This window comes from Chironomus tepperi, unplaced genomic scaffold (assembly GCF_022539635.2).
Source record: "Chironomus tepperi strain 1889 unplaced genomic scaffold, CSIRO-AGI_Ctep_v1 contig_74, whole genome shotgun sequence".
In the NCBI taxonomy this organism is placed as follows: domain Eukaryota; kingdom Metazoa; phylum Arthropoda; class Insecta; order Diptera; family Chironomidae; genus Chironomus; species Chironomus tepperi.
This window is the reverse complement of record NW_027226196.1, coordinates 1,513,559-1,538,522: the sequence shown is the minus strand read 5'-3', so window position 1 is coordinate 1,538,522 and position 24,964 is coordinate 1,513,559. Positions and strand designations below refer to the sequence as shown.

At 30.9% G+C, this 24,964-nt stretch overlaps 1 protein-coding gene across 1 annotated transcript in view; it reads left to right on the top strand.

Moving 5' to 3' along the window:
- LOC139101108 (LON peptidase N-terminal domain and RING finger protein 3) overlaps positions 1–24,964 on the top strand; it is a 57,137-nt gene that overhangs the window by 18,208 nt on the left and 13,965 nt on the right. Inside the window, exon 2 of the mRNA XM_070653984.1 lies at positions 19,161–19,279. Within this exon, the coding sequence (XP_070510085.1) occupies positions 19,161–19,279 (119 nt within the window). The remainder of the gene's footprint in view (positions 1–19,160; positions 19,280–24,964) is intronic.

Genomic DNA, 24,964 nt, shown 5'->3' with positions numbered 1-24,964 from the left:
AAACAAAAATAATGATGGAAACAATTTGTGACAGATATGCAGAAATGAGAGCAGTTCGTGAAAAGTTCGAAGGTAGAAACAGCTTATAGATAATGTAATTGAGCATCAAAAAATAGCACAACAATAAATCATTATTTCTCTTTTTACTTCAATAAGCAATATATAATATGGTTGTTATGTGCTTGATGCTAACAATGTTGATTCATATTTAGGTTGATTAGAAGTGATGTTTACTATTTTGAGGTTATGTTGTACTTGTTCTTTTGGGATCTCTTGGATACTCAAGGAACCAAAGTCTAAATTATGTCCCGAGCGACACAAAATTAGTCTGTGTTATCCAAACTCTGTGCCACGGCATACCAAGTGACACTGATGTGTCGTGGCACATTTTGGACAACACATGTACTCCTTGTGACCGCAAAACTCCAAAAAGCTATCAAATACTGTTGTATATCGTCCAGTTGTAGAACATCACTAGTGACACCACTTCCAAATGTCCCCAAAAGCAATTTAAAATGTGAACAATTTACCTGCGATAAGGAATTTTAATTGCAAAAGAGGCGGAAGTTTTTATTGGCATCAACAAGAAATTTTTTCCAGTCGTCAATAAAAAAAAATAATTCTAATAAATTCCGATTAAAATTCTGAGTAAATAGGCATTCTTCTCTACCTGTAGTGTAGGGGTATGCAATTTGTGTGGTGCGTCAAATTTTGATGATAAGACACGCACATGACATGACGGTTCATGGCATCATTATGTTGCACTAGTGCGTTGCGACACACAGATAGGTCGGAAACTTGTATGCAGTGGCAGACCTTGGTGGTTAGCCACGCACATGACATGCGATTCATGTCATTTCCATGTAGCAATAATGTCGTGTGACACACAGATAGAGAGACAACCTTTGCGCCATGGGAAACCTTGATGGTTAGCCATGCTCAAGGCATGCGGTAAAGAATATTATCATGTTGCACTAGTGTGTCACATCACACAAGTTGCCTACCATTGCTCTAGCAAGCTAAAAATGACAAGCAGCAAGATGACGAAGAAGAAAATAAAAAATTTACATAAAATAAATTGAATGAAGGCATTTGGTAGTCGAATGAGATATCACAGGAGTTAGAAAAAGAAAGGAAAACAAAGAAGCGTTAGGAAAGAGTCAATCAAAAAAAAAAAAACATTTTTGTTACAAAGCAAGAAAAAAAAAGAAAATTTGATTTATTCAGCTCACATGAAGCCTTAAAAAGGAAGAATCATGGTAGGCAAACGAATATTCAACAAATAGTAGACACACGTGAAAAAGTTTTGATTCATTTTCATTTCAAACATAACAAGCAGCCCCTCATAAGAAGCTCAACTAGGGTAGCAACATACCTGTATGGAAGGCATTATTGCTTTCTTGTCTATGCTCACGACACCATTCGATGAACAGAAGGCTTTAACTTTGTTTATATGTGCAAAAAGGAATGAGAATGTTCAATATTAAGAATGTACGATATGCTTGTTGGATTTTTTTGGGAAGGCATATAGCCCAGGCAAGTTCCTTTTTTTTGGAAAAAAGCACATTGCATAAACAACAAAACATGAATAGATGGAAAGGAAAATTCTTATTTTCTGCCTTTTCTCCCTTCCTTTTTTATTTTATTTATTGTTTCTCCGATGCGGTTTATGTACGAAAGGGAGTGGTATACTTTTATTGTCTGGAGGTCTATAGCTTTTCTTCTCATTCTATTCATACCTTTATGTACTTTTTTTGGGAAAATTCACCATTGCGTAATGTTAAGGAAATTCTTCAGAACGATATTAAATATCATTATAGAAATAAGAAACGGAAGAGATTAATTTTTTTGCTTTTGCTTCCTTCGTTCTCGTGCCTATCCTCATACATTTTTAATGTCATGGGTTCTGTTTTGAGAACAGAAAATGATCATGCTAACATGATTATTATGGCGCATAAGTGGTGTGAATGTTTGATGAAATTTAGAAGGATGAATTTTGAAAGGATTAATGGTGAATTTTTATGTAGAATTATAGGAAGCGTATGTAAATTATAGCAAACGTACATAAATTTATAGAAAATGAACTTAAAATTATAGAAAATTTATCAAAATTTATAGCAAACGTACGCAAAATTATAGGAAACGTACGCATTAATATAGCATACGTACGTAAATTATTAAAAACGTATCAAAAATTATAGCAATTGTATGTAAAATTATAGGATTCTTATGCAAAATTATAGTAATCTTTTAGAGCAAATTACAGAATACGTAAAAAAAACTTTACAAAACATTCGTAACTAATAGAAAACTTACTTAAATTATAGAAAACGTACGCAAAAATTATGGCAAACCTAAGTAAAATTATAGCAAACATTAATTTTTCAAAAATTGTGTAAAATCCAAAACTTCTTCATGATTATTACTCATTTCCTTCAAATTATAAATATATCAGCCGTAAAAAAGTCTGTAAAATTACTTGACTTTTACAAAAAGTCAAATCCACCTTCTGTAATGTATAGCTTGGAACTGTATTTTGATGTTTATTCCTTTACATTCTTAATTTAAAATAAAATTCTTATTTCTTAAAATTCAATTGTTGCGAATGTACATGCAGAATAATAAATTAAGGCAATTTTTTACCATTTATAAAGCAACCCCAGCCAGTAACATACTTTAAATTTCATTTAATGAAGTAAAAGACAACACACGAGCAATGCTGACTATTTAAACATCGCTTCCGCAATTTTAAAATTAAAATTCTTCTTTATTTCGTCTATTTGGAGCATATACCAAGCACAAATAGAACATTAAGAGGTAAATATGCAAACAATAGGAAAGATATATGTAGTTTTTTTTTGGAATACATCTTAGCTCAATGGAATAAAATTATTAATCTCAATGGAGATATTTCGAATATATTGTTCTGGTTGTATGCATTGTAGCTGTATTATTTATCTTGTTTTTTCTGTTGGAATATAAAAAATGGCGAGAAAACGATGGCAGAATACTAAACAATGTATTATATCGAGCTGCCTCAACTATTTACTTTAATTTTAATTAAAAATATACCATTTGGCTACCGAAAATAAGTATTTTTTATGCATATTGTGTATGTGCTGTTTATTTCAACTGTATCATTGCTGTACTGATAGTATTTGTAATTTATAAATACTTTCTGTTGTGTTTGTTTACATTTTGCTCATATTGAGTTTTTATTCGTTAAAATTCACATGAATTAATGGTTAACTGTCATTTAATTGATTGAAATTTGTAGAACAGGAGTGAGCAAGCAATAAACTTTCAGTAATTTATGACATAAACACTCGTAAAATGATTTTTATCGATTATTTTATTTTCTGTTTACAATTTTTGCAGAAGGTAAAATTTCAAATTTTTTCTTTAACGGAAATTTTGAAGGAAAGTTGAATAATTTCAAAAAATTACGTAAATTGCCTGAAAATGAGCTATGAAAAAGAGAGAATAAAAAAACAGGGAGAATTAAAATAGTAAATAAAAATTCGCGACGATAGAACGAGTATAAAGGAGAAGTAAATGCGTTTCAATATATTGTGCTTCTTCTTATTTTTTCTCCACAATCGTCTCATTTTTTTTTCTGATGAGTATAAAAATGTTATATAATCAGCTGTTCGTCGAGAATATCAAAACATTTGCCTCTGTTTTGTTTTGGTTCTCATTTAAAAACTTAATTTAAGACATACAGCAAATATTCATGCATGGGAGTTTTTAATGAATATTTTATCACAAAATATGCGGGGTTATGGATGATAAAGAAGAACTAGATTCGGTTATTTCGGTTATCCAAAACAATTTTTTGGGTATTTTTCATATCGATTCATGTACGTGTTGACTGATAATTATCCGAATTCGACTGTTTCCCTCACCGCTGTCCGTACATTGGCCATATATATAAAATATTTATTTATTAAACTACAAGGTTAACATTATGATGATGATGGCAATGGCTGTGATTGCATAATAAGCATACACACATATGAAACACGATGACGATAAGTTTTTTTTTTTAATTATTTTTATTTAAACTAACTTTTTTTTTAAATATTTAACAAGAGATTCGGCAGAAACAGACACAAAAGAAAAACTTCTCGCGCTGTTCTATCTCGAAATGAAAATATTTATTTTGTAGATTATGATTCATGCATGATGCGATGATAAGAAGCGTATGATTAAATTGTATTACACTTTTATGACCAATGACGCCCTTTATTTACATTTCTATATTTTTTTCTATATTTATGTGTTATCGCAATCAAATCGATTAATGTTAGATTCGGCAGATAACGTTAATCAAATGAAGATATGGTTTCAATATATTGATTTTTATAGCGTTAATAAAATTGCTTAGGTGACAATTTTGTTATTTGAGGTTATGTTATGTTTTTATTGTCGCTGAGTGGATGATTTTGTTTCTGGGTGAATGGATGTTGTGATAGGAGTTGGGCGATATTTTTGGAACTGGTATGGGTGTATAGCTTTACTAGGGGTACCATAACATTGTTTCAGTGATAAAGCGCATACTGTGCCATACTATTACCGAAGAAATCGTACAAATGCTCTGCCAGGTAGAGGGTGCACCAAGGAGAAGTTTGTGTCTTGGTTTCTGAAGAAGCGCCTTTAAGATCTTCAAGAATTCGTTATATAATTATCAAAAATGATCATCATAGGCTCTTAACACTTCAATTCATGTAAGAAACATTGATAATATTGCATAACATGTAAAATATGCCCTGTTTTTTGAATTATCAATTGACTAAACTCAAACAATCCACATGGACACGATAAATGAAGTGTAATGGATATACGGCGGTAATCTCGATATTGAGAACTTGCCGAGATCGAGACTTAACTTAAATATTGTAAAAATTACAAAAAAAAAAGAATTAAAACTACGAAAAACGTCAATAATCTAGCTTGAAATTCTCTGGAATCGAACCCTGGTTGTCAACGTAGAAGTCCAACATCCTAACCTCTACTCCACATCTGTATTACATTTTACAATAACTCTAATTACCAAATTCAATCCAGATTCAATCCAAAAAGCCAAAATTCCATCAAAATTCGCACTTTACCTCCCAAACCAAACAAGCTTCAAGTATCAAATTTCACACTTTTTATTTCCATTCATTACCAACTCAATTTTTACCAACAGAAAGGTCCGAAATAGAATTTTTCTCTTCTATTTACTCTCGCATTCCTTTTTGTGTTTTGTTTTGTATACCAAGCTACATATTAGATTAAATTAGGTCGTGTCTATTTTTATAACAAGCTCTCGTTATCACAAAAGAGCAACTACAGCACAAAATATATATATATATTTACGATTGAACCTGTAAATATTACATAATAAAAAATTGTATCGATGACGCTGACTCTTTAAGTACATCAATAAAGCGATTTTTATATTATTATTTTTGGGTGGAATATCGAGGCAAGGATAAATAAAAACGTCAAGCAGCTTAAAATATTGAATTATTCACAATCATAAAAAGGCACAAAATTGTATGTGCAAATTATCGTAAAAATAACAATAATGTTCATAACCCATATGCCAGCATCATGTCGTTCCAACTTTTACCAAATGTTTTATCATTTCTTAAGTAAACATTGAGCCTCTACTCAGCAGATATAAGCATAAAGAATGGAATGATTGTTACATAACTATGAAGAAATTGTATATATGGATATGAGGACATAGCTTTATCTGCACTGTAATATAATCATCCTTGAGTTGCTACTTACAGAACTACTTTCAATCTGTTTCTTTTTTGTGTCAATTCAAATATCGCGGTAAGGTTTTAAAGATTCTAGAGAATTTTCTCGTTTGATGTGGATGTGATTTAGATTGAATAACAAAATCTTATAAAGGGTTTGTTAATTTATTACGTAACGCAGAAAAATCGAGTTTCTGAAGCTTCTACTGCCTCTGTTTCTTATTTGAGGGCAAACGCTTGAGTCGAACGGCTCGACCCCCCACCCCTCATCTCACTTTGCTAAGAGCGTTACGTAACAAGTGAACAGCCACATATAAATTCTAAACAAATCCTGATTTTGCCAGAATTTTATCACTAATCTCATGTATCAGGAACCCCTATAATCCGAAGAAAACTTTCAAATACGTAAACATAAACCCGAGCTGCACAATGCTCATTGCAAGCTGGGGTACAATGTTCAATGCTTTACAGCACAATTCCCAATGCTTTACAGCACAATGCTCGATGCTTTGCAGCACAATGCTCAATGCTTTGCAACACAATTCTCAATGCTTTGCAGCACAATGCTCAATGCTTTGCAGCACATTGCTCGATGGTTTGTAGCACAATGCTTAATGCTTTGCAGCACAATGCTCAATGCTTTGCAGCACAGTGCTCAATGCTTTGCAACACAATGCCCGATGTTTTGCAGCACAATGCTTAATGTTTTGTAGCACAATGCAAAAATGGATCAAAATCGCCTTTCACATTCCAGTCGGGATAATTATACGTCTTACCATTAATACGGCGACGTCAAGTTACCCATTTACTCAAACACCCTGTGCAGCTCGGTAAATAGACACACAGAAAGAGAAGTAAAATGGGATTATGCTCGCATCACATCATACTGTGATGAAAAGTAAGAGATAGAAAATAAAATCGAAAAAAATATGTCAACCTTACACAAACTTTATTTGTTAAAGGGTACAGTCAGGATGTTGTCGGAGGAGAGAAAAAAAAAAGTTTTGGTTCCATTTCTTAGAAAATGTATTTTTATTTTCTCATCATATTTTCATGTTATGCTGTCGTGTTGTTCGAAGCTTTAGCTGTAAACAGTAAGTAGAGAAGATAGACAAGACATATGGAAAGGATGAATAGATGTTCACGTATTAAGCATGATTTTCACTTTATAAAATATTTAAGCTACAAGCCTTCAAGCTCCTAACCGCAGACACTTTATGATAAGAAAATTTGTGGTTGCACGTTTACACGTTTTACATCCACTCAACATTATGTATTATATTTTATACTTTTTTCATATATTGTGCAATTGGATGAGTGAAGGAGGATTATGAAATATGGTAATTTTTAATCAAAGTAAGAGTGCTTACGACACATCCCCATACGTTCATTTATCTATGAAAAATGTGCGCAATCAGCATCGATGGAAAGGATCGACGTAACTTATTTGTTTTTTCCGCCATTTTGTAATTTTTTAAAATGCTTAGATTAGGCTTGAGTCTTTGAAATTCAGAAATGTTGGAGCATTTATCGTTTTGCTCACTAATTTGCAGCTTATTTCAATCAGTAAAAGTGCAAACAATCAAAAACCCGAGTCACAATCAATAGTCAAACTTTCCATATGGACAAAATTTTTCTCATCAAGAACCGAAACAATAAGCCCAATCCACGCACAATGGAGATGAATTAAAAATTCTTTGTGATGTAAATTATAATAAGCATCAAAAAATGATGATAAAGTTTAAAGTACATGGATGTGTGTGGGTGATGACTTTTTCTTCATTCTTAACTTTAAAATAAAACTCAGAAGATTACTCTTGAGACACTTTTTTTATGCTGCTCATTCGAGTGTATATGATGATAAGCTGTTCCTGGCACTCAGTAACATTCCACTGTGTAAATGTGAGAGATCGTAATATGAAAAAAACAATAAAGTACTGAATGAACATAATGCGAATAAAGCACACAATCTACATATTTTCAAACAGAATTTGATGTTCATTTTGGGACTCATTTTCTTATTTTATCTTTATTGCAGAAAGTGGCAATAACTTGCAGACCAAAAAATACTCTCGATAAAGTTCCTTAACCAAAGAATTTTCTTTTTATTCTTATCATGCAATTTTTTGTGTCTTTATCACAAAAGACACTCGTTTCCATCAAATAGTTTCGACTCTTTTTCTTCTCTCGGTTTTCATTCTTTTCTATTATGTTCCTTTAGCATAATTTAACCCTTGCAATGATCATTATCATTTTAGATCATTATTGTTCAGTCACTTGTTCCTAATTGACTTCATTACGACTTCATTTTGCAGACAAAGGAGCTTGATTGCTACACTGAGATTGTAACGAATTTGAGTATTTTGAAAATTGTCTTCTTAGAAAGCTTTGGTCTTCTTGGTTGAAAAAAATTCAGTCTTCTCGGTAAAATTAAAAGTAAACAACTCCAGTTTTCATTTAAATCTAATAAAATTAACAAGTTTACGGCAAAGGATATAATTTAACTGAAGTAAATCTAATTAGTTCACAGTCTGGTAAGAGATTTTACTACTTTATGGATGTAAAACATGATAATTTCTAAGTTAACAGCAGCAATGAATTTAATGCTTGAATCAGCTTATCGTAACTCAAAGTAAAACTTATTTATTATTCAAAATCATTAGTTTTAGTGCTCATTTTATGATTGTTTAGCTTGCAATTTGCAAATAAAGCAGAAAGATTTATGGTTTTTTGGTGAGTGCAGACTAAAATCTGATAAAGTATCGCAAGGGAAATCAGACAATAAAAAACAGCGAATCTATGCAAATGCAGAAAATAAAAGAAAACAGTTGCTTGTACTCATACACACCATCATAATAGTTTAAGTTGTGCTGTGAACAAACTTGTTCTTAATGCAGTTTCGAATCGAGCATAAAGAAGAGCTTTTTATTTTAAAAAATTGAGAACTTCTTATCTGATTATCCTGTTCACATTTTTGGAATTAATTAAATGAATTATAAGAGCTTTATGCTCGCTTCAAGGCGAGATTATGCAAAAATTAAATTAAATTTACTTCTCCAAAACCATCAAATTTATTTTTCATTTCCATTTCTTATTAGAGCTTGAACATTTTTTTAGTGTAGATTTGTTGCGAGCATATAGAAAAGGATGGTGATTGAAATGATAAGAAGCTTATTTTATTGCTTCGAATGAGACGAAAGAAGAGAAGAGAAAAAACGAAAAATTTTCATTTAGTATCTCGTCTACCTCCTATGTTGTTCGCATTTTAAAGCATTCCAGTTTAAAAAATCATTCAAGATTTAGTTGCTAAGGCCTAGATGATGTTGTAGGGGTGAAGTTAGATGATTTTCGGTGTGGCAGGGATGGGGAGCGTTGAATATTATATTTTATTAGAGTAATTGATGGTTAGTCAATGTTCAGTTGATTTCTAGTTCTAATGTATTTTTAAGGGTTTGGCAAAAACTTCAGGCTTGTATTTTGCGGCTTTTTAACTGCGCAAGCTTAAATTTCCTGCGCTCTAGGTGCGCAATTATTCTTATTCTGCGCTTTAGGTGCGCAGGCTTACGTTTACAGTGTTTTGAATTATGCAGACTTACATTTAGTGCGCTCAGGATGTGCATACATTCCATTTCTGCTCTTTTAATGCGCAGACCAATATTTCTTGTTATTTAGATGCGCAGATTTTCATTTCGTGCGCACTTTATGCGCAGAAATTCATTCCCCGATTTTTAGAAGCGCAAAGTTCCAATTTTTCCAAACTAGTATTGTTGTCCACTCTGGATTTGGTTTCTTTTTGGACTTTTGGAGTCCAAACTCTATCCAGACTCCCAAATCCCTACCTACTCTGCTCCTAACAATCTCCTCCGGAAGCCTCCGGCTCTGCCTCATTCCAATTAATTCCAAATTCTATCTCACATTCTAAGCAATTATTCCGCACAATAAATTGAAAATCGCACATGCGAGATTTTTTTGCTTTATTGCTTGCATTCGCTCTACATAGATGAGTGTGTATATAAATAGATATGAGCTGGATAAAATGTTAGAGTCATGCTTACTGAAATTATCGAGGCAATAATATATATATTTACTGAGTTTTGTAATATTATCATCAATAAACGATGAGTAAGAGAAATTGGGAACGAAGAGAATTGGAAGTAAAAAAAAAATCAGGGAATTGGAAGGACTGATTGATTACGTAACGAAGTGAAAGATTTCAAAAAAAAGGGACACATTTTTTAGGGAAGTTTAACTTTCATAGCCAAAGAATTTTTCCATTTCGTTCACTTTACTGCCTTTCTTGTGTGCTGTAATGAAAAACTTTTTTATGTTCTCGTCTAATCTATGAACCGTAATCTTACTGCTGAAAAAAACTTTTTTTCCTTTCCCTTTTTACTCTCGTTCCTCGTTTTTCGTGTAAGTTAAAGGAATGAAAATGAAAATTAAAATTTATTCATGTTTTTCCACTTGTGAGTGAAATAATAGAGAGGAAGTTAATAGGAGCGAAAAATTAATTTTTCTTTTTTTTCATTCAAAATTATTATGCAATATAAAAAGTATCCTTGCGGCACACGAAAAACTCTTCTACTTTCATCGTATATTTAATTTTGAACAACCCACGTCCATTGAAATCTTGAGTGTTAATTTTCAGCAACTTTTAATCTCATTATTGAGAGAGTGAACGAACGTTAAGCTAATTAGCTCATTCGAGTTGCTAATAAATTATTGAGAAATGTATATCTGTACATAAAAAAAATGTGTCGAGGTGCTCTCGATTGGGGGTTTTGACGTTGAAAAAGGATTCGAAGTTTGATTTTGAAATATTTGTTTACAAACATTTTTCATACAAATTTTTGTTATTTTCATGAATTTCAAGTTAAAATGGACTTAATGTTTCATATAATATTGATATTTTCATGGTAAATAATCTGAATATTGATATTTTAAAGATCCAGGAGGATTAAAATGAAGAAAAACGTCGAATTTTAACATTTTATTTGTTTTAAAACTTCAATTGTTCTAAAATTGTACTAAATTAGATTTTATTGTGCTAAATGTGTACTAGATTCTGGTTTATTGTAATAGATTATTGTATTATGCTTCAAAATGTACTAGATTATTAGTTCAAGATTCAAAATGAACTGGATTCAAGTTTATCGTACTAGATTGTTGTCTCAAGCTCCAAATGTACTAGATTCTAGTTTGTTGGACTAGATTTTTATTCAAATATTACTTCAATATTACTGGATTAGATTCTTATTATAATATTCAATAAACATAAATTCCAAGACTCAAATTTCCTCCCTAAAGTAAACCCTACAAAAATTTATCGAGAGCACTTAAGAAAAATAATTTTTTTTTCACTTGATTTATGCATGCTGATAGACACTAACTGAGAAGCACGGAAAAATCATGCGAAAAAGAGTGCAGAATGATGAAATTACATAACACGATAGCTCTAGAATAACAAAAAAGAAAGAAAAATTCAAATGAAAAGGAAACGCATGAAAATTGAGAAAAATTACTCGCGTATTTTCTATATCCGCGACTATGTATTGGTGAATGGAACTGAGACTGAAACCAGAAAATTTCTCGCGCTCACTCTCAGGAAAAACGAAAAGAAACAACACAAAAAAAATTGATATCATATACATTTAAACACAGAAGGAAAGAAAAATGCATGACGTAGCAGCACACAAGGCTAAAAATCAATTGAACAACCTGTTGGCTATGTTGTTGTATGAAAAAGAATAACCGCTCTATATAGATAAATAGACATGCCATACCTAAATGCAGTCGATCAAAAATAATGAAATAATTTTCGTCCTCAAAATTTGCCATTTTCATTCCTAAATCTTTTATTTTGTTGCTTTTTTGACATTGTGTATCCTAGGCATCATGTCTGGCATTAGCTTTTCTATTCAAATAGAAACAGCAGTGTCAGTGGGGTTACGCCTGATAGACACAAGGCGACTGTACTGTCAATTTGAATTTCTATACATTGTTGTGTAGATTTTTTTCGTGTTTTTTTTTTCGCGAACTAAAAAAGAAATATAAACGATGATGATAAGATTACCGTGGGAGCGAATTTTGAAAAGAAGAAGACGAGAATTTTCTGTTCATGAGTGGCAGCAGGCAAGCAAACGTAGAGTCTAAAAGTCGTCATTTTTTTTTTTTTGTTCGCTTTGAACCAATTTTAAGTTCACTTTATTGTGTAATTTTATTAAGCTTTTGATTTATTTTGTCTGAGTGGCCATTTAAGGAGGTTCTTTTCAAATAATTGCAGGCCGTTATTTTGACAATTTTGAACTTTTACAATAATTTTTGAATGCTTTTTTAACCGTTACAGTACTTTTAAAAAAATTTTTGACAGTTATTTGGACAATTTTGAATTTATTGCTGTTTTTATGTCAAAATTTACTGAATTTTAGAATATTTTTTGACAGTTACATAATTCATTCAAAATTTGACCTTTACAAAACTTTGCAAAATTTGAATTTTTACAATATTTGCTCAATTTTTTGCCGTTCACAAATATTTTTAAATTTTAACCGTTACAAAATTTTAAAATTTTAGTGTTTTCAGAAATTTTTGAATATTTTCTTACTGTTACAAAATTAAATTCAATTTTTGACCGTTACAAAAATGATTCAAATTTTCAAATCTTATTCAACCGTTTATTCATTATAATTAACAGCCCATTCCCACTCCATGTACATCAAATGTACCTCTATTACTCATAACTGTCTCCATACATACATTATCAATTTTTCCTCAGACCAATTTAAGTCCATTCTTTTATTTCTTCGTCATATTCATTCTCATCGCCACATTTGGTGTTGTTAGAGTTGGCTCGTGTTACAATAAATTCCTTTTTGATGGTCAGAACGCAAGGGCATGAAAAAAATTTTCACGACACCAAATAATTGAATGATATTTCTTATGCATACACAATAAATTGGGGGCTATTGTGTTCTGTATATATGTAATGGAGAGGAATTGACAATTATTGTTGTGCGATGATCATTATGTGGTTAAATTGCCGAATATTTAGAATGATGAATGGTTTTGAAGGATGGGAAATGACTTCTTATTTTGCTTCTTCTACATAACGATAAGAAATATGAAAAATTTTCATCGTCATCACATCAAATCTATCAAGTGCTGTAAAATCATTAGGGAGTAATTATGCAACATTAAAACACGAGCTTTTGGGTGAGTGAGATGGAGAGATGTAGATCGAAAATGAAGAAACAAAAAAGTAATAATATTGCTAAAGTTTCCGTTTGTGTATTTTTAGGTAAACGTTATCTTTCAAAAAAAAAAAAAAAAATACACAAGACGCTCAAGGTCATTGCCTTAAATTCTTCTTTTTTGCGATGTGAACGTGAATGTTTTCATTTTTTTTTTTCTTTTTTCTTACTCGATGATTTTGAAAGGTTAATTTGTGTATTTATGTGTGCGACTGCAATACCTGAAATTAACTAGTTCACACTTAATTAGATTTTGATAACTTAATAACTGTTGTTAATTTTAGTCAAGTAGTTGTAGCTGTTAGTGAGGGAATTAAGAGCGTTTGATTAGATTACATAACTAGATATGTGAATTTTATATTTATAGAATGACTTGATATTACGAAACGGTTTACCGGATTTTGAAAATTCAAACTTCATTTGTCAGAATTATACAAAATTTTAACGGATTTCAAAAATTCAAATTTTAAATGTTGAAAAATTAAAATTATTTAACGGATATTGAATATTCAAATTTTATCGGTCAAAAAATATTCAAAGTTTTAACGGATTTTGAAAAATTCAAATTGCAACTGTCAACATTATTCAAAATTTTACCGAATTTCAAAAATTCAAAATTTTAATGAATTCCCAAAAAAATTTAGTAAATTTTCAATATTCAACGTGAGCAAATCCATGAGTGAAAAAATGACAAAAAAAGATTTTGATTTGCAATATTTCTTTAAATAAGTCCCAATTCTTAAATGTTTTTAACTGAAGATGTATAAAAACTTGGTCTGCATCTTTCCTGTTTAAAAAAGTGTAGAATAAATGGCTATTAAGAGAGATATTTTCAAAAAACATCCGTCACTCGGTTAACATTAAAATTTTTTTAACAAAATTTAAAATATTTCATTAATTACTCAACTTTGCAATAATATCATCTGAAGCCATTCTAATACTTGATTTGCATTCTTTTTGTGGAATAAAAGCGTTTAAAATACTTAGTTAAGCTAAAAATTGCAAAAAATCCGTCACTCGGTTAACATTTTTACGTACGTAAAAACGTAAGAAAAACGTAACATTTCAAAATTTTAATTAAGTTTGTATAGACATAAGAGCATTTCGTTTTTCATTCCATCAGCACTAATTGATGAATACTTAAAGCTCGAATTGTAAATATTAGTAATTAATGAAATTTTTAAGAAATTAAAAACGTCAAGTTGAGAAATATTGCACATCGAAATTTTTCAGTTCCCTTTACTCATGGATTTACTCACGTTCAGAAAATATTTAAAATTCTAACGATTTTCAAAATTTCAAATTTCAATTGTCGAAAAAAAATTAAAATTTTTAACAGATATTAATCATTTAAACTTCAACGTTCAAAAAATTCAAAATTTTGCTGAATTCTTAATCTTCAAAATTGAACCTTGAGTCAAAAAAATATTCAAAATTCTAACGCTTTTCAAAATTTCAAACTTGCTTTGTTGTTCTTTTGTTTTTAATTCCGTATATTGACTCTTAATTGAACAATACAAAGCAATAAATCATTAATAATAAACTTTTTCTAGTCTAGCCAGCTACAATAATCTACTTATAACGACTTATAGTTCACTATTCTCAAGAAAAACTCAATAAAATCGAATAAAATTGTCTTTACTGACTAATAATAATTAAAGTACAATATCATTCACTTAATGACGCTTGTTTACATTCTCGAAATAGCGAATTTTCCTTCCCCATTAGAGAATAGAAGAGAAAAAAAAAACTTTTTATTATGATTTTTATATTTATTTGCTCTATGTGTTATATAAAGAGGTCAGTTACCTTCTATATATATATACACAAATTTTACGACTTTTTCACTAATACATTAACACGATGCGCAATCATAGCGTAGCAGCTTGAAGAAGCTTTTTTACATTTTCATCATTTTTTTAAGGCACGATGATTAATGTGTTGATGCCAACATCACATAGAATTCTTAAATACATACTTAAGCTTCTTCACTACAAACTTGACGCGTACGATACGATTCAATTGATTCGATAGCCTTGAGATTATATAAAAAAGCCGCAACGCCTCTTGATTTATATAATCATAAGAATTCTTTTGAAAATTAAGCACAGCACAAAAGAATGTGGAATGTTCTCATCGAAATGCCGAACATTTGTTTATAAGCGTAAAATAATGATTATTGGAGTTGGTGAGACATATGAAGGCACAGAATGGTTAATAAAAATGAAGAAGGTTTGCTGACTGTTGCTGTACATTGAACTCGATATTCATGTGATATCAATGTACTCAACAAAATGTTGATGTGAAACTATGATTTTCTAAAAGAAATTTCGTTGTTTTTGTTGTTGTTGCTGTAAAAACCGCAAGCATTGCAAGTGTGCATAAAGAAAAGCTGCGCGCGTAAAATGAGGTTGTGAATGAAATTAGAAAATTATTACGAATTTCTAAATCCTACATTTTATTCGCAATTTTCTATTTTTTTGTGCTTTTTGATGATGATTTCACTTTCTTTCTCTTTCTCGCTCACTCTTCTTCGTCTACTTATCAAACTGTCGATAAACAAAAATAAACTTAAAAACGGTTGTTAAAAATAATAATAATAAAAATCAGTGGCAACAGATATAGCAAAAAAAAAATCGGTTATGGTTGTGTGCATATTGAAAAGAAAGTGTATTCATTCAATGTCAATAACACCGAATGACATTGAAAATAAGTTCGCTCTCAACGATGGTCTGCATTTGGTTGTTGGAAGACAATTTTCTCATCATGCGATGCGATTTTAGTTTGAATATTGAGGCTGTAAGGTTGTTGACTCTTTGGATTTTGTAGCGACATTTTGAAATTCAATGATTTAACGGTCAGATATAATTTGAATTGATTTAGTTCAAAATATAACGGTCAAAAATGATTTGAACTTGGTGAATTTTCTTAACGGCTTTTTTTAAATTCAAATTTTTTAACGGAGTTTAGATAATAACGGCCGAATAAGATTTGAATTGAGCGAAATTGATGAATTTTCTTCCCAACTTTCTGAAATTCAAAAAATATAACGGTCAAAAATGACTTCAATAGAGCGAATTTGGTAAATTTTCTTAATGGAATTTTAAAATTCAAAAATATAACGGCCAAAAAAGGTTTGAATTTAGTGAAAAATTCCAAAAAAATTTAATAAATCGACAAAAAATTCTTGTTTTGTTTTGACAAACCAAAAATAAGAATTTGACAAAAACATTCAATATTATTGACAGATAACAACAATTCAGCCTTCCCCAACATAAAAACAAGTGTCTAACTCCATTAAATTTAAAAGAAACTCACATGATTTATTCAAATTTATCATTTCATCATCTTAATTTGATTCTATTTATGTCCAGACTTATAACTTATTCATAAAAGATTTGCCATGTTCTGTTGTTGTGTACGTAAAGTCACCTACATCAATTTTTGATAAGCTTAACTAGTTTGTGCTGTTTTTTTGTGTGTGATATGAAGTCACCCCATACTATGACTCTATGCTTACCTCAGCCACAATAAAGTTTATCTGAACATTTTTTTCTGATGATATTGCGGAATTGCTTATGATTTGATTTTATTGCTTCATACTCAAATTTAATTATACGAGAATTTTCACATCGATAAATTGATTTTTGGCTATAAAAGATTTAATCTAGAATTTTGAGGATCTTACGTAAGTTTTTACTATTCCACAATCTAATCTCCTCCTGTTAATTCAGATATGAAATTAATCAAAAAGTAGTAATTAATTTAAAATCAATTAAAAAGATAAAAAAATTGCTAATTTTATGAAATTCTTAATGAGACAGCGCGGTTCCATTGACGTGGCTGTTTTATTTTGACTGAAGTTTATTACCCCTTGGCGGTATGAAAATAGTCCATAAAATAGAGAAGCTCATAACCATGTCAAAATGACAAATGCGATCGTTAAATACAGACTTAGGAAGTATCATTTTGAATAATTGATAACGACGTGAGGTCAACAATTCTATTTTTATTCATCAGAAAAAGTTTTTTTTTGTGAACTTTATAATCAGTTTCAATTCTTTTAAATTGCTTTTGTTAGGTTATGATGTCAAAAGATGTTTTAGAAGAATTTAGAAAATTTTTCCGCAATTTTTAGATTCAAATTTGATGTTAAATTTAGAAAATTGGTCCCAAAGTCAAAAGCCGTTATGGAGAAATTTGAAATTTGTACAGAAAATTTCCCGCGATTTTTGAATTCATATTTAAAGTTAAAATTTGCAATTTACTGACTAATTGATAATAATTAAGCATCTAAAGTGGTTAGATCTGTAGAAAAAGTTGGAATGAAGTTAGTAATTGCTTCCTTATCCGTTTTATTATAGTTTATATAGCTAAATTTGGAAAAATTCCAATTTTGTTTACTTTCTTTGTTGATATTATCCAAAACATAAGTGAAAACAATTCCACATCGTGCATTCAAGCTTGCTGATAACATTTTGTTGATGAAATTGCAATTTTAATCCATTTAAATCAAGAAATTTGTTTATAAACAAACATCAAAAATTTAAATATTTCAAAAAATAACGGTCATTCCAGACTGTTCCACTCCGTCAATGCATTATTAATGAAAATTTTCTACTAGCATTTATCAAACCAACCGTAAAAAAAATCAATATTAATAAAACACGAATCAATTTTTTCCGCTGATCAACTTAAAACCATTTCAAGTTCATTATACAGTCATCCTCATCCATCGAACTCATTCCATTTTGGATCTGTTTGTCATTTTATAAATTTTATATAAATCTTCTCCATTAATTTGCAATTTTCGTTCCAATTTCATGAAAAAAAAAAAACAATAATTTTTAAATTGAATTTTTCTTCGCTTTTTTAATACCTTTCGGGGGGACAATGCGGTCAACGTTTCATTTATATATTGTTTTTAATATATAGCAAAAATTAAATTATAGTTGGGAAAAGAAATGGAAAATAATTTATTATCGCTTATCGATGAAAAAAAGTGTTTTTTTTTTCATCAAAGCAAGCAGAGTAAAAAAAAATATATATCAATTAACGTCATCGCTCTTCTGAACGAACGTGTTAATTGTTGAGCGAAAGTGATAACTTTTACAGCGAGGTTCTGTATTTACAACTTGTTTGAGCGTGTCATGAATGAGTCAGTATGTTTTTATTTTTATTTGCACCAAAATAAATTGCTGATAAGAAGAAAAAAAATAATATATTGAAATATTGGCACTTTGTAAGGACTTTGTTTGTTATTATTTATATACCGAGTGGCACAGTGATGCTGTGTTTTGGGGTTAGAATCTATGTAGAGCAGTTTTGTTCAGAGTGCTTCGTGCCATGTCACAAATTAGTGGTAAGCGACGGTTAAAATCACACACGACATGCGGCTTAGGTTGCTGCGACATGGCTCAAATATGCCGCGACACGACACTTGTATGACGTTACACGACACTAGTGTGCCGCAACACGAAAATAGTATGCCGCAACACGACACTAATATGCCGCAACACGAAACTAGTATGCCGCAATACCACACTAGTATGCCGCGACATGACACTAGTATGCCGCGACACGTATTGTTGTGTCGCGACAAATATGTTGTCCACCACTAATCCAGAGAATATGATCAAGATATACAATTTATCAAACCTATTTGAGTGCGACGCAGTAAACCACACATCTAGCGTTAATTTGGTGTATAGCTATAGACCACATTCTGTGATTGATATCTTCGATACTGGGTATGGTGTAGTAAAGGTCTTAATAGTCTTAAATTCTAAAGACAAGAGTGCCATAACAACTAAATTTGCCACTCGGTCATGTGCTTGCTGACATCTCCATAAATCCGTGCCTTTGTCGCTTTCCGGATATGAAATTATGATGACAACATAAAAGTTATATCCAACTATATACCGTTCTTTGTTCTTAACGATGGAAAAGTTTTTTTGATTAAAAACAGACTTTTCTTTGTTGTGGAAAATTTTGTTATTTTTTTTCGGGTTAAACGAATATTCGTGTATACAGAGCAGTTATTGACATGAAATTAATTTTGATGAACTGAGAAAAAAAATGAAAAAAACAGTCGGTATTTGTATATGTACGCCAATTTCTCATCGTTTTTTTTCTTCTCTTTTGTATATATTTTCAGCACCTAACAATTTCAAAGGCCTGCTGTTACGCTCGCATGTATTGTATCGATTGAAACACTATCAGAGTTCATTGGCCGATGTCGAAAATGCCCTCAAAAGTCGTCCAACATCCTACAAGGTGAGTACTTACTAAAATACTTTATATTTTTATGATTCATTATTAAAAATAAAAATTTACTCATTAATTGCTGCTAAATCTCACAAACCGAAGAATTATATGAAGAAGAAGTTGATGTAATTAATTAATATAAGTCAAATAAATTTCATATGCTTCACGCCATCGTTCTCTTTTTCGTAATAATTATGATGATGGATACAATTTATTATTATTTTAAACGGTCTCTAATTGCAACCAGTTGTCTAAACTCACCTTAATGACAGAATTACGTAAAAGTCATCTTACCGAGATGAAACAATTTAAATTTACTAATTGCTTACCGAGATAATAAAATTTAAAAAAGCAATTTAATTACCGAGATGTTAAAATTAATGTGCCATTTCTTTCTGAGATGACACAATTTTGAAGATTTATTTTGTCTAGATGACAGAATTGCGAAATTTTTTGGTACCGAGATGAGAAAATTAATTGAAGGTTGTATACTGAGATAATTGAATTCTATGTTAGTGATTTACCGAGATTATAGAATTAAATGAAGTATTCTTTCCTAGATGATACAATTTTGTGGATTCTAAATGACAAAATTATCATTTTCTGAGGTAATATAATATACCATAAAATGCTTCTACCAAGATGACAAATTTTCATAAAATTGTTCTTCTTACCAAGAAGACAAATTAAAGTCATAACAAAATGACAAAATTACATGATAATCATCATCTCACCGAGATGACTCAATTCCCCACAGTAACAAAATTCAAACTTAATGTAACCGTTGATAATTTGATTAGTTCTCAATCCATTTGCTGGATGATCTCATTAGAAAAAAATCTATTTTTTCCATAGAATTCACACCTTCATACAATTTATTCTACTTCCTTTTCATTCCGTGCGGTTGCCAACCCACCAACAAACTGCCAACAAAAAAACAACGGAAATTGAAAGCATTTCAAGATAGTTTGCCGAGTAATTCTTCATCGAGAGAATTTTAATGAGAAAATATATTTTTTTTTATTCCTGCGGTTTTCGCATTTCAATCTTCGTATTTATGATGCATTTTATCGTTTAATTAAGACACCTAGCGATAAAAAAAGAAGTAAAAAAACATTTTCATATTCGTTTTTGCATAAATTGTCTGTGGGGCGTGATTTGATTATGATGTGTAAATTTAGAGTTGGAAAATACTCAGACATAGAAGGCACAGCAGGTCATTTAGTCATGGACGTCATTAACAATCGCCCCCAATTTTTTTCATCCTTTCATCTTTTTATTTTTCACTTTAATCTGTCTTTTATGCGCCATAATTCTATGATTATATGCTTACACACATGTTATGAATAATGAAATGTTGATTCCGTTAATTGTTTTGATGTCACTTTGTGTGCCACACATGTAATTTATGTTTATCGTGCAATTTGGTCTGAGATGGGCAAAGTTAGGATGATGACAGAGAACTTTTTCTGTTTGTGCTGTAAACGTACGGGAAATGCAGGATTAAAAAAGTTTTTTAATTTCGCAAAAAGCAAAAAAAAAAAAAAAATCTGATACATATGCATTCATTATTTATGACTGTTGTGCTGTACAAGTGGCTATATGGAGCTCAAAAAGAAAAACTGTCATAATGGCGGGTGGGATTGCAAGGAAGAAAGTCAAATAAAAAAGCGATTATAAAGCTACAACTGTGGAAAATTGCTTTCCTTGCTTTTTGCCAATGAAAAATGTCTGAAAGCACTTCATTCCCTTCACAGTTTTACAGTGTTTCACTTCATACTGACACTGAACTTTTATTTATTATTATTTATTTCTTTATTAGAACGACATGAATTCATTTAATGAGGTATAATAGATTATCAGGTTTTTATAAAATAAAGGGGGGAACTTGAATAATTTTAGCTTTAATTACCGCAATTAATTGATAAGGAATAGATTCAATGGGGGAATTGTGCTGGATGATTAATGAGAAATAATTAAATTTTGTAATTTGGTTCAGGATAAGAAGCTCTGAGAAGTACATTGACTTCTAGTTCAAAAAAGGACTTTGCTCTCATTGATTCAATGCTGATAAGGTTGTAAATCTTGTGTAGGAGTTCTATCAAGGAGATTATGAATGAAATTGCTGTTACGCAATCTAAAATTGCTGAATCAAGCTATGATTTATACTTACAAATGAATTATGAGATGCTCTGCAGATTAAATGATCTTAATTATAGCCAATAATCCTTTATTAAAGGTGAAAACAAGTCCAAATGTTCAATTTTCAATAAAATCAAGAAATCTTTGTTTACAACAGGGGAAAATCAACTTACAGCTTGAATTGCTCTACTTAGTTGTCGTCCCCTTGTTTACAAACAATTTAAATTCAAAATTGTTGATTTTTAGATAATTTAACATCAAAACTAGCTTAATAACTGTCATTATATTGATCTTTCTGCTCTAATTGTCATCAATTTACGTAATAATAAGATCCAAGGCTGTAAATAAGGATGAATGCTTTAAATTTTCAATATTTCTTTCTAAGTCATTGAACTCTCAATATACTTGCTCGGTATTACTCACAAAAATCCCCACAAAGCTCTCCATTCAGATGTTTTATGTCAAAAGTTTCAACAAACCCACCCTTAAATTTTCCAAAACAAAAAATTGTTTTTATGATGCTTTGTGATTCACCTTAATAAGACCCTCCATTATATATATTTTATAGCCATATAAATTTATAATATTTAATTAATCAAGGATATCAAATTACCATAGTAATAGCAAAGAAAGTCTATTATCAACAAAATTAATGACCATAATTATAGTCCCACCTATTGTTGGAAAATGTTCATGTCACAATTTTTCATTTTTTCTTTTTAAATCGTGAAACACGTGTAGAATGTTTTGTATATCTGAGACAGTTGTGGGCAACCTGTGTGTCGTGGCACATTTTGATGGGAAGACTCAACTGAAACCATACACGATATACGGTTCATGGGATTTCCAACATTATTTGATGTCACAAAAGTGTGTCGCGCTACACATGTTGCGCAACACTGTTCCATGACAGTTATAATTTTAAAAAGACCTAATAACTTTGTTCCTTTTTCTATTAATACAACGCCATAATGGAAATATTATAATCCGGACATAATTGAGGGATTTAAATATTCTCGAGAACTTTTTATCTTGTTTTGAGTGCTCACTCAAGCATTGTGACACAATAACCTTCTTGAGTGCCTCAATTTTTAATACCACCGACACTTGAAACTTGCTCGAACACACACCGAAATCGCAAATTTCACTCTTGAGAAAATGGAAATAAAGAAAAATCTGCTCCATCTCATCTCGGAGCTAAATCGATGCACGAATAAATAAATTATTTTTCCATCTTTTTCAAATCAATCAATTGAATAATAAATAAGAGTGGAAAAAAATGGAAGGAAAATATATATAAAATCTTATTTTAGATCCGAAGTGCAGCTTTTTTCTTTTCTTTTGTGCTGATCGTGACATAAAATCAAAATCAAACAATTTTATGGGATTTTTTTTTATTATTTGTTGGTGGATGTATGAGTCTTTTGGGTGCAAGGTATGATGGGAGACATCTGTCAATAATGTGATATATCAGTAGGATGTAAACTATAACTTGAGTGACCTGAGGAAGGTTGCTCTAGGTTTAAGAGACTTTAAGGCTATAGAAGGGTTCGATAGTGTAGATTCCATTCAAATTATAGCACTTTTAAGCCATACTTGTTAACAGTATGTTGCATGTAACTGTCCATGGGTAGGACAAGGACACATCAAGACCGCCGGCTTTAATCCATGACTACACTTCCCCATCCCCCTTGTAAACGTGTTTGCACCAGGTTGGTTTTCTTGGATTAACCTACTTAATTGAAGATTATTCTATATTTAAGTATTTTAAGGATTAATGCATGGAATCTGGGTGTAATTTAGAGTAAACCCAGTTGTACCCTAAGGTCTTATCCCTAGCATATAGCCTAATATTCTCACTCACCCTAAGCGCCAGTGACAACCACTAATGCGACAAGAACCCCGCCAAGTTTCACTAGGATGCCTGATCATACCCACCTTACCTTACATAGCTACATATGGTTATACCCTTATACCACTGTTGTTCAGTTCAAACTGTGTGTTGCGACACTAGGTGAGACATGTCGTGTGTGGTTTCCGTCGAGACTTACCACCAAGGTGCACCATGGCAGAAAATAGTTTGCACCACACTGCCTCAGACTAAGACATAACTTCGAGTCTTGACCAATAAAACTCAGAAAAACGGAATAAACTTCAAACATTATGGATGAATGAACCTATAAAAAACTACAATAAAATGAAAAATTTATCATCAGAATGAAAGAGAGCAGAAAAAAAATAGCAACAGCATATAAACTCACAAAACTTTGATGATTTTTTTTCTGTTCCTCACGATTATTTCTTGCAATACTTTATGACGATAGAAGAGGAAGAAGCGGAAGCGTGGAAACATCTTTATAGCACTTTTGTATCATAAATAAAAGCAGCTTACCTCTTATTCTTTGCCATGTCAATTATTTCGTATTTTATATTCGTGTTGTCTGATGATCTACATGAAGTTAATGACCCTACCTTCTTGACGTTTCGACACTTGTTTATTAATATTTAGTGAGCTCAGCTAGCAAATGACAAAAATATACTAAATTAAGGTATAAAAAAGGGTTGAATTTTATATTTTAGGACTTTTTTGTCATGTGATGAAAGTTCTCACGTGTCCATTTGTTCTGCTCGAGCCATTATCACGTTCAATAGACTGCCTAATGTGCATCATAAAATTTATAAAAAATGGTTTTCAGTAAAAATGATAATTTAGTGGGGTAAATAAGGAATAAATTTGAATTTTTATTTAAATATTTTATATTTCAATTGTTTCATTAGTTGCTCGGAAAATTGATATTAATGACAAGATATCAATGTCAAAAATGTGGGTTGAGGTGAGTCGGTGGCGGAATGGTTTCGCAATTGTACCTAATTATTGTGATACCGACCAAGCGGTCATGAGTTCGAGACTCGGCCGAAGCAATTTTTAAATTTTCCTTTTTCGAATCATACGCAGTAGAATTGAGGTTCACAACCTCGCTTTGTAGGCTATAGACAATGGCGTCATCAAAGGCTGATGTTTGGTCTCCCTAAATAAAATTTAGATCTACTGAGTGTACAGGTCTGACGCACCCTTATTCGTTAAACAATCAATAGTCGCAAATTACCCTTGCATAGCTCTGGATGTCATTGATCTAGAAATTAACCAAATTTAAAAGCAAAGCAACAAGCTTGATGAAAAATTTCGAATAATCAAATCATCAACAAATTAATCGATTTAAATCCCCTAATGATATCATAATAAAATCGATATTTATCGTCCAATAACCTCTTGCTGTGTACAAACTGTTACAAGGTAGTGTTAAACTGATCAGATGATTCCTAACGTAAATAACACCCCACATGAAGATGCTTATTGAATATGTTAATATTTACAATTGCAATTATTGACTGATATATAAGAACTTAGCACCAAATGGTCTGTGTCGGAATGCAAATAAAAAGATTTGTTTTTTGTTTACAATTTAAATATTTTCTTGTTAACGATTAAATTATATTTAAATATTTTATACAATATGCGTAGTTGTAGGCCCCGTATTGTTTACATTTTAT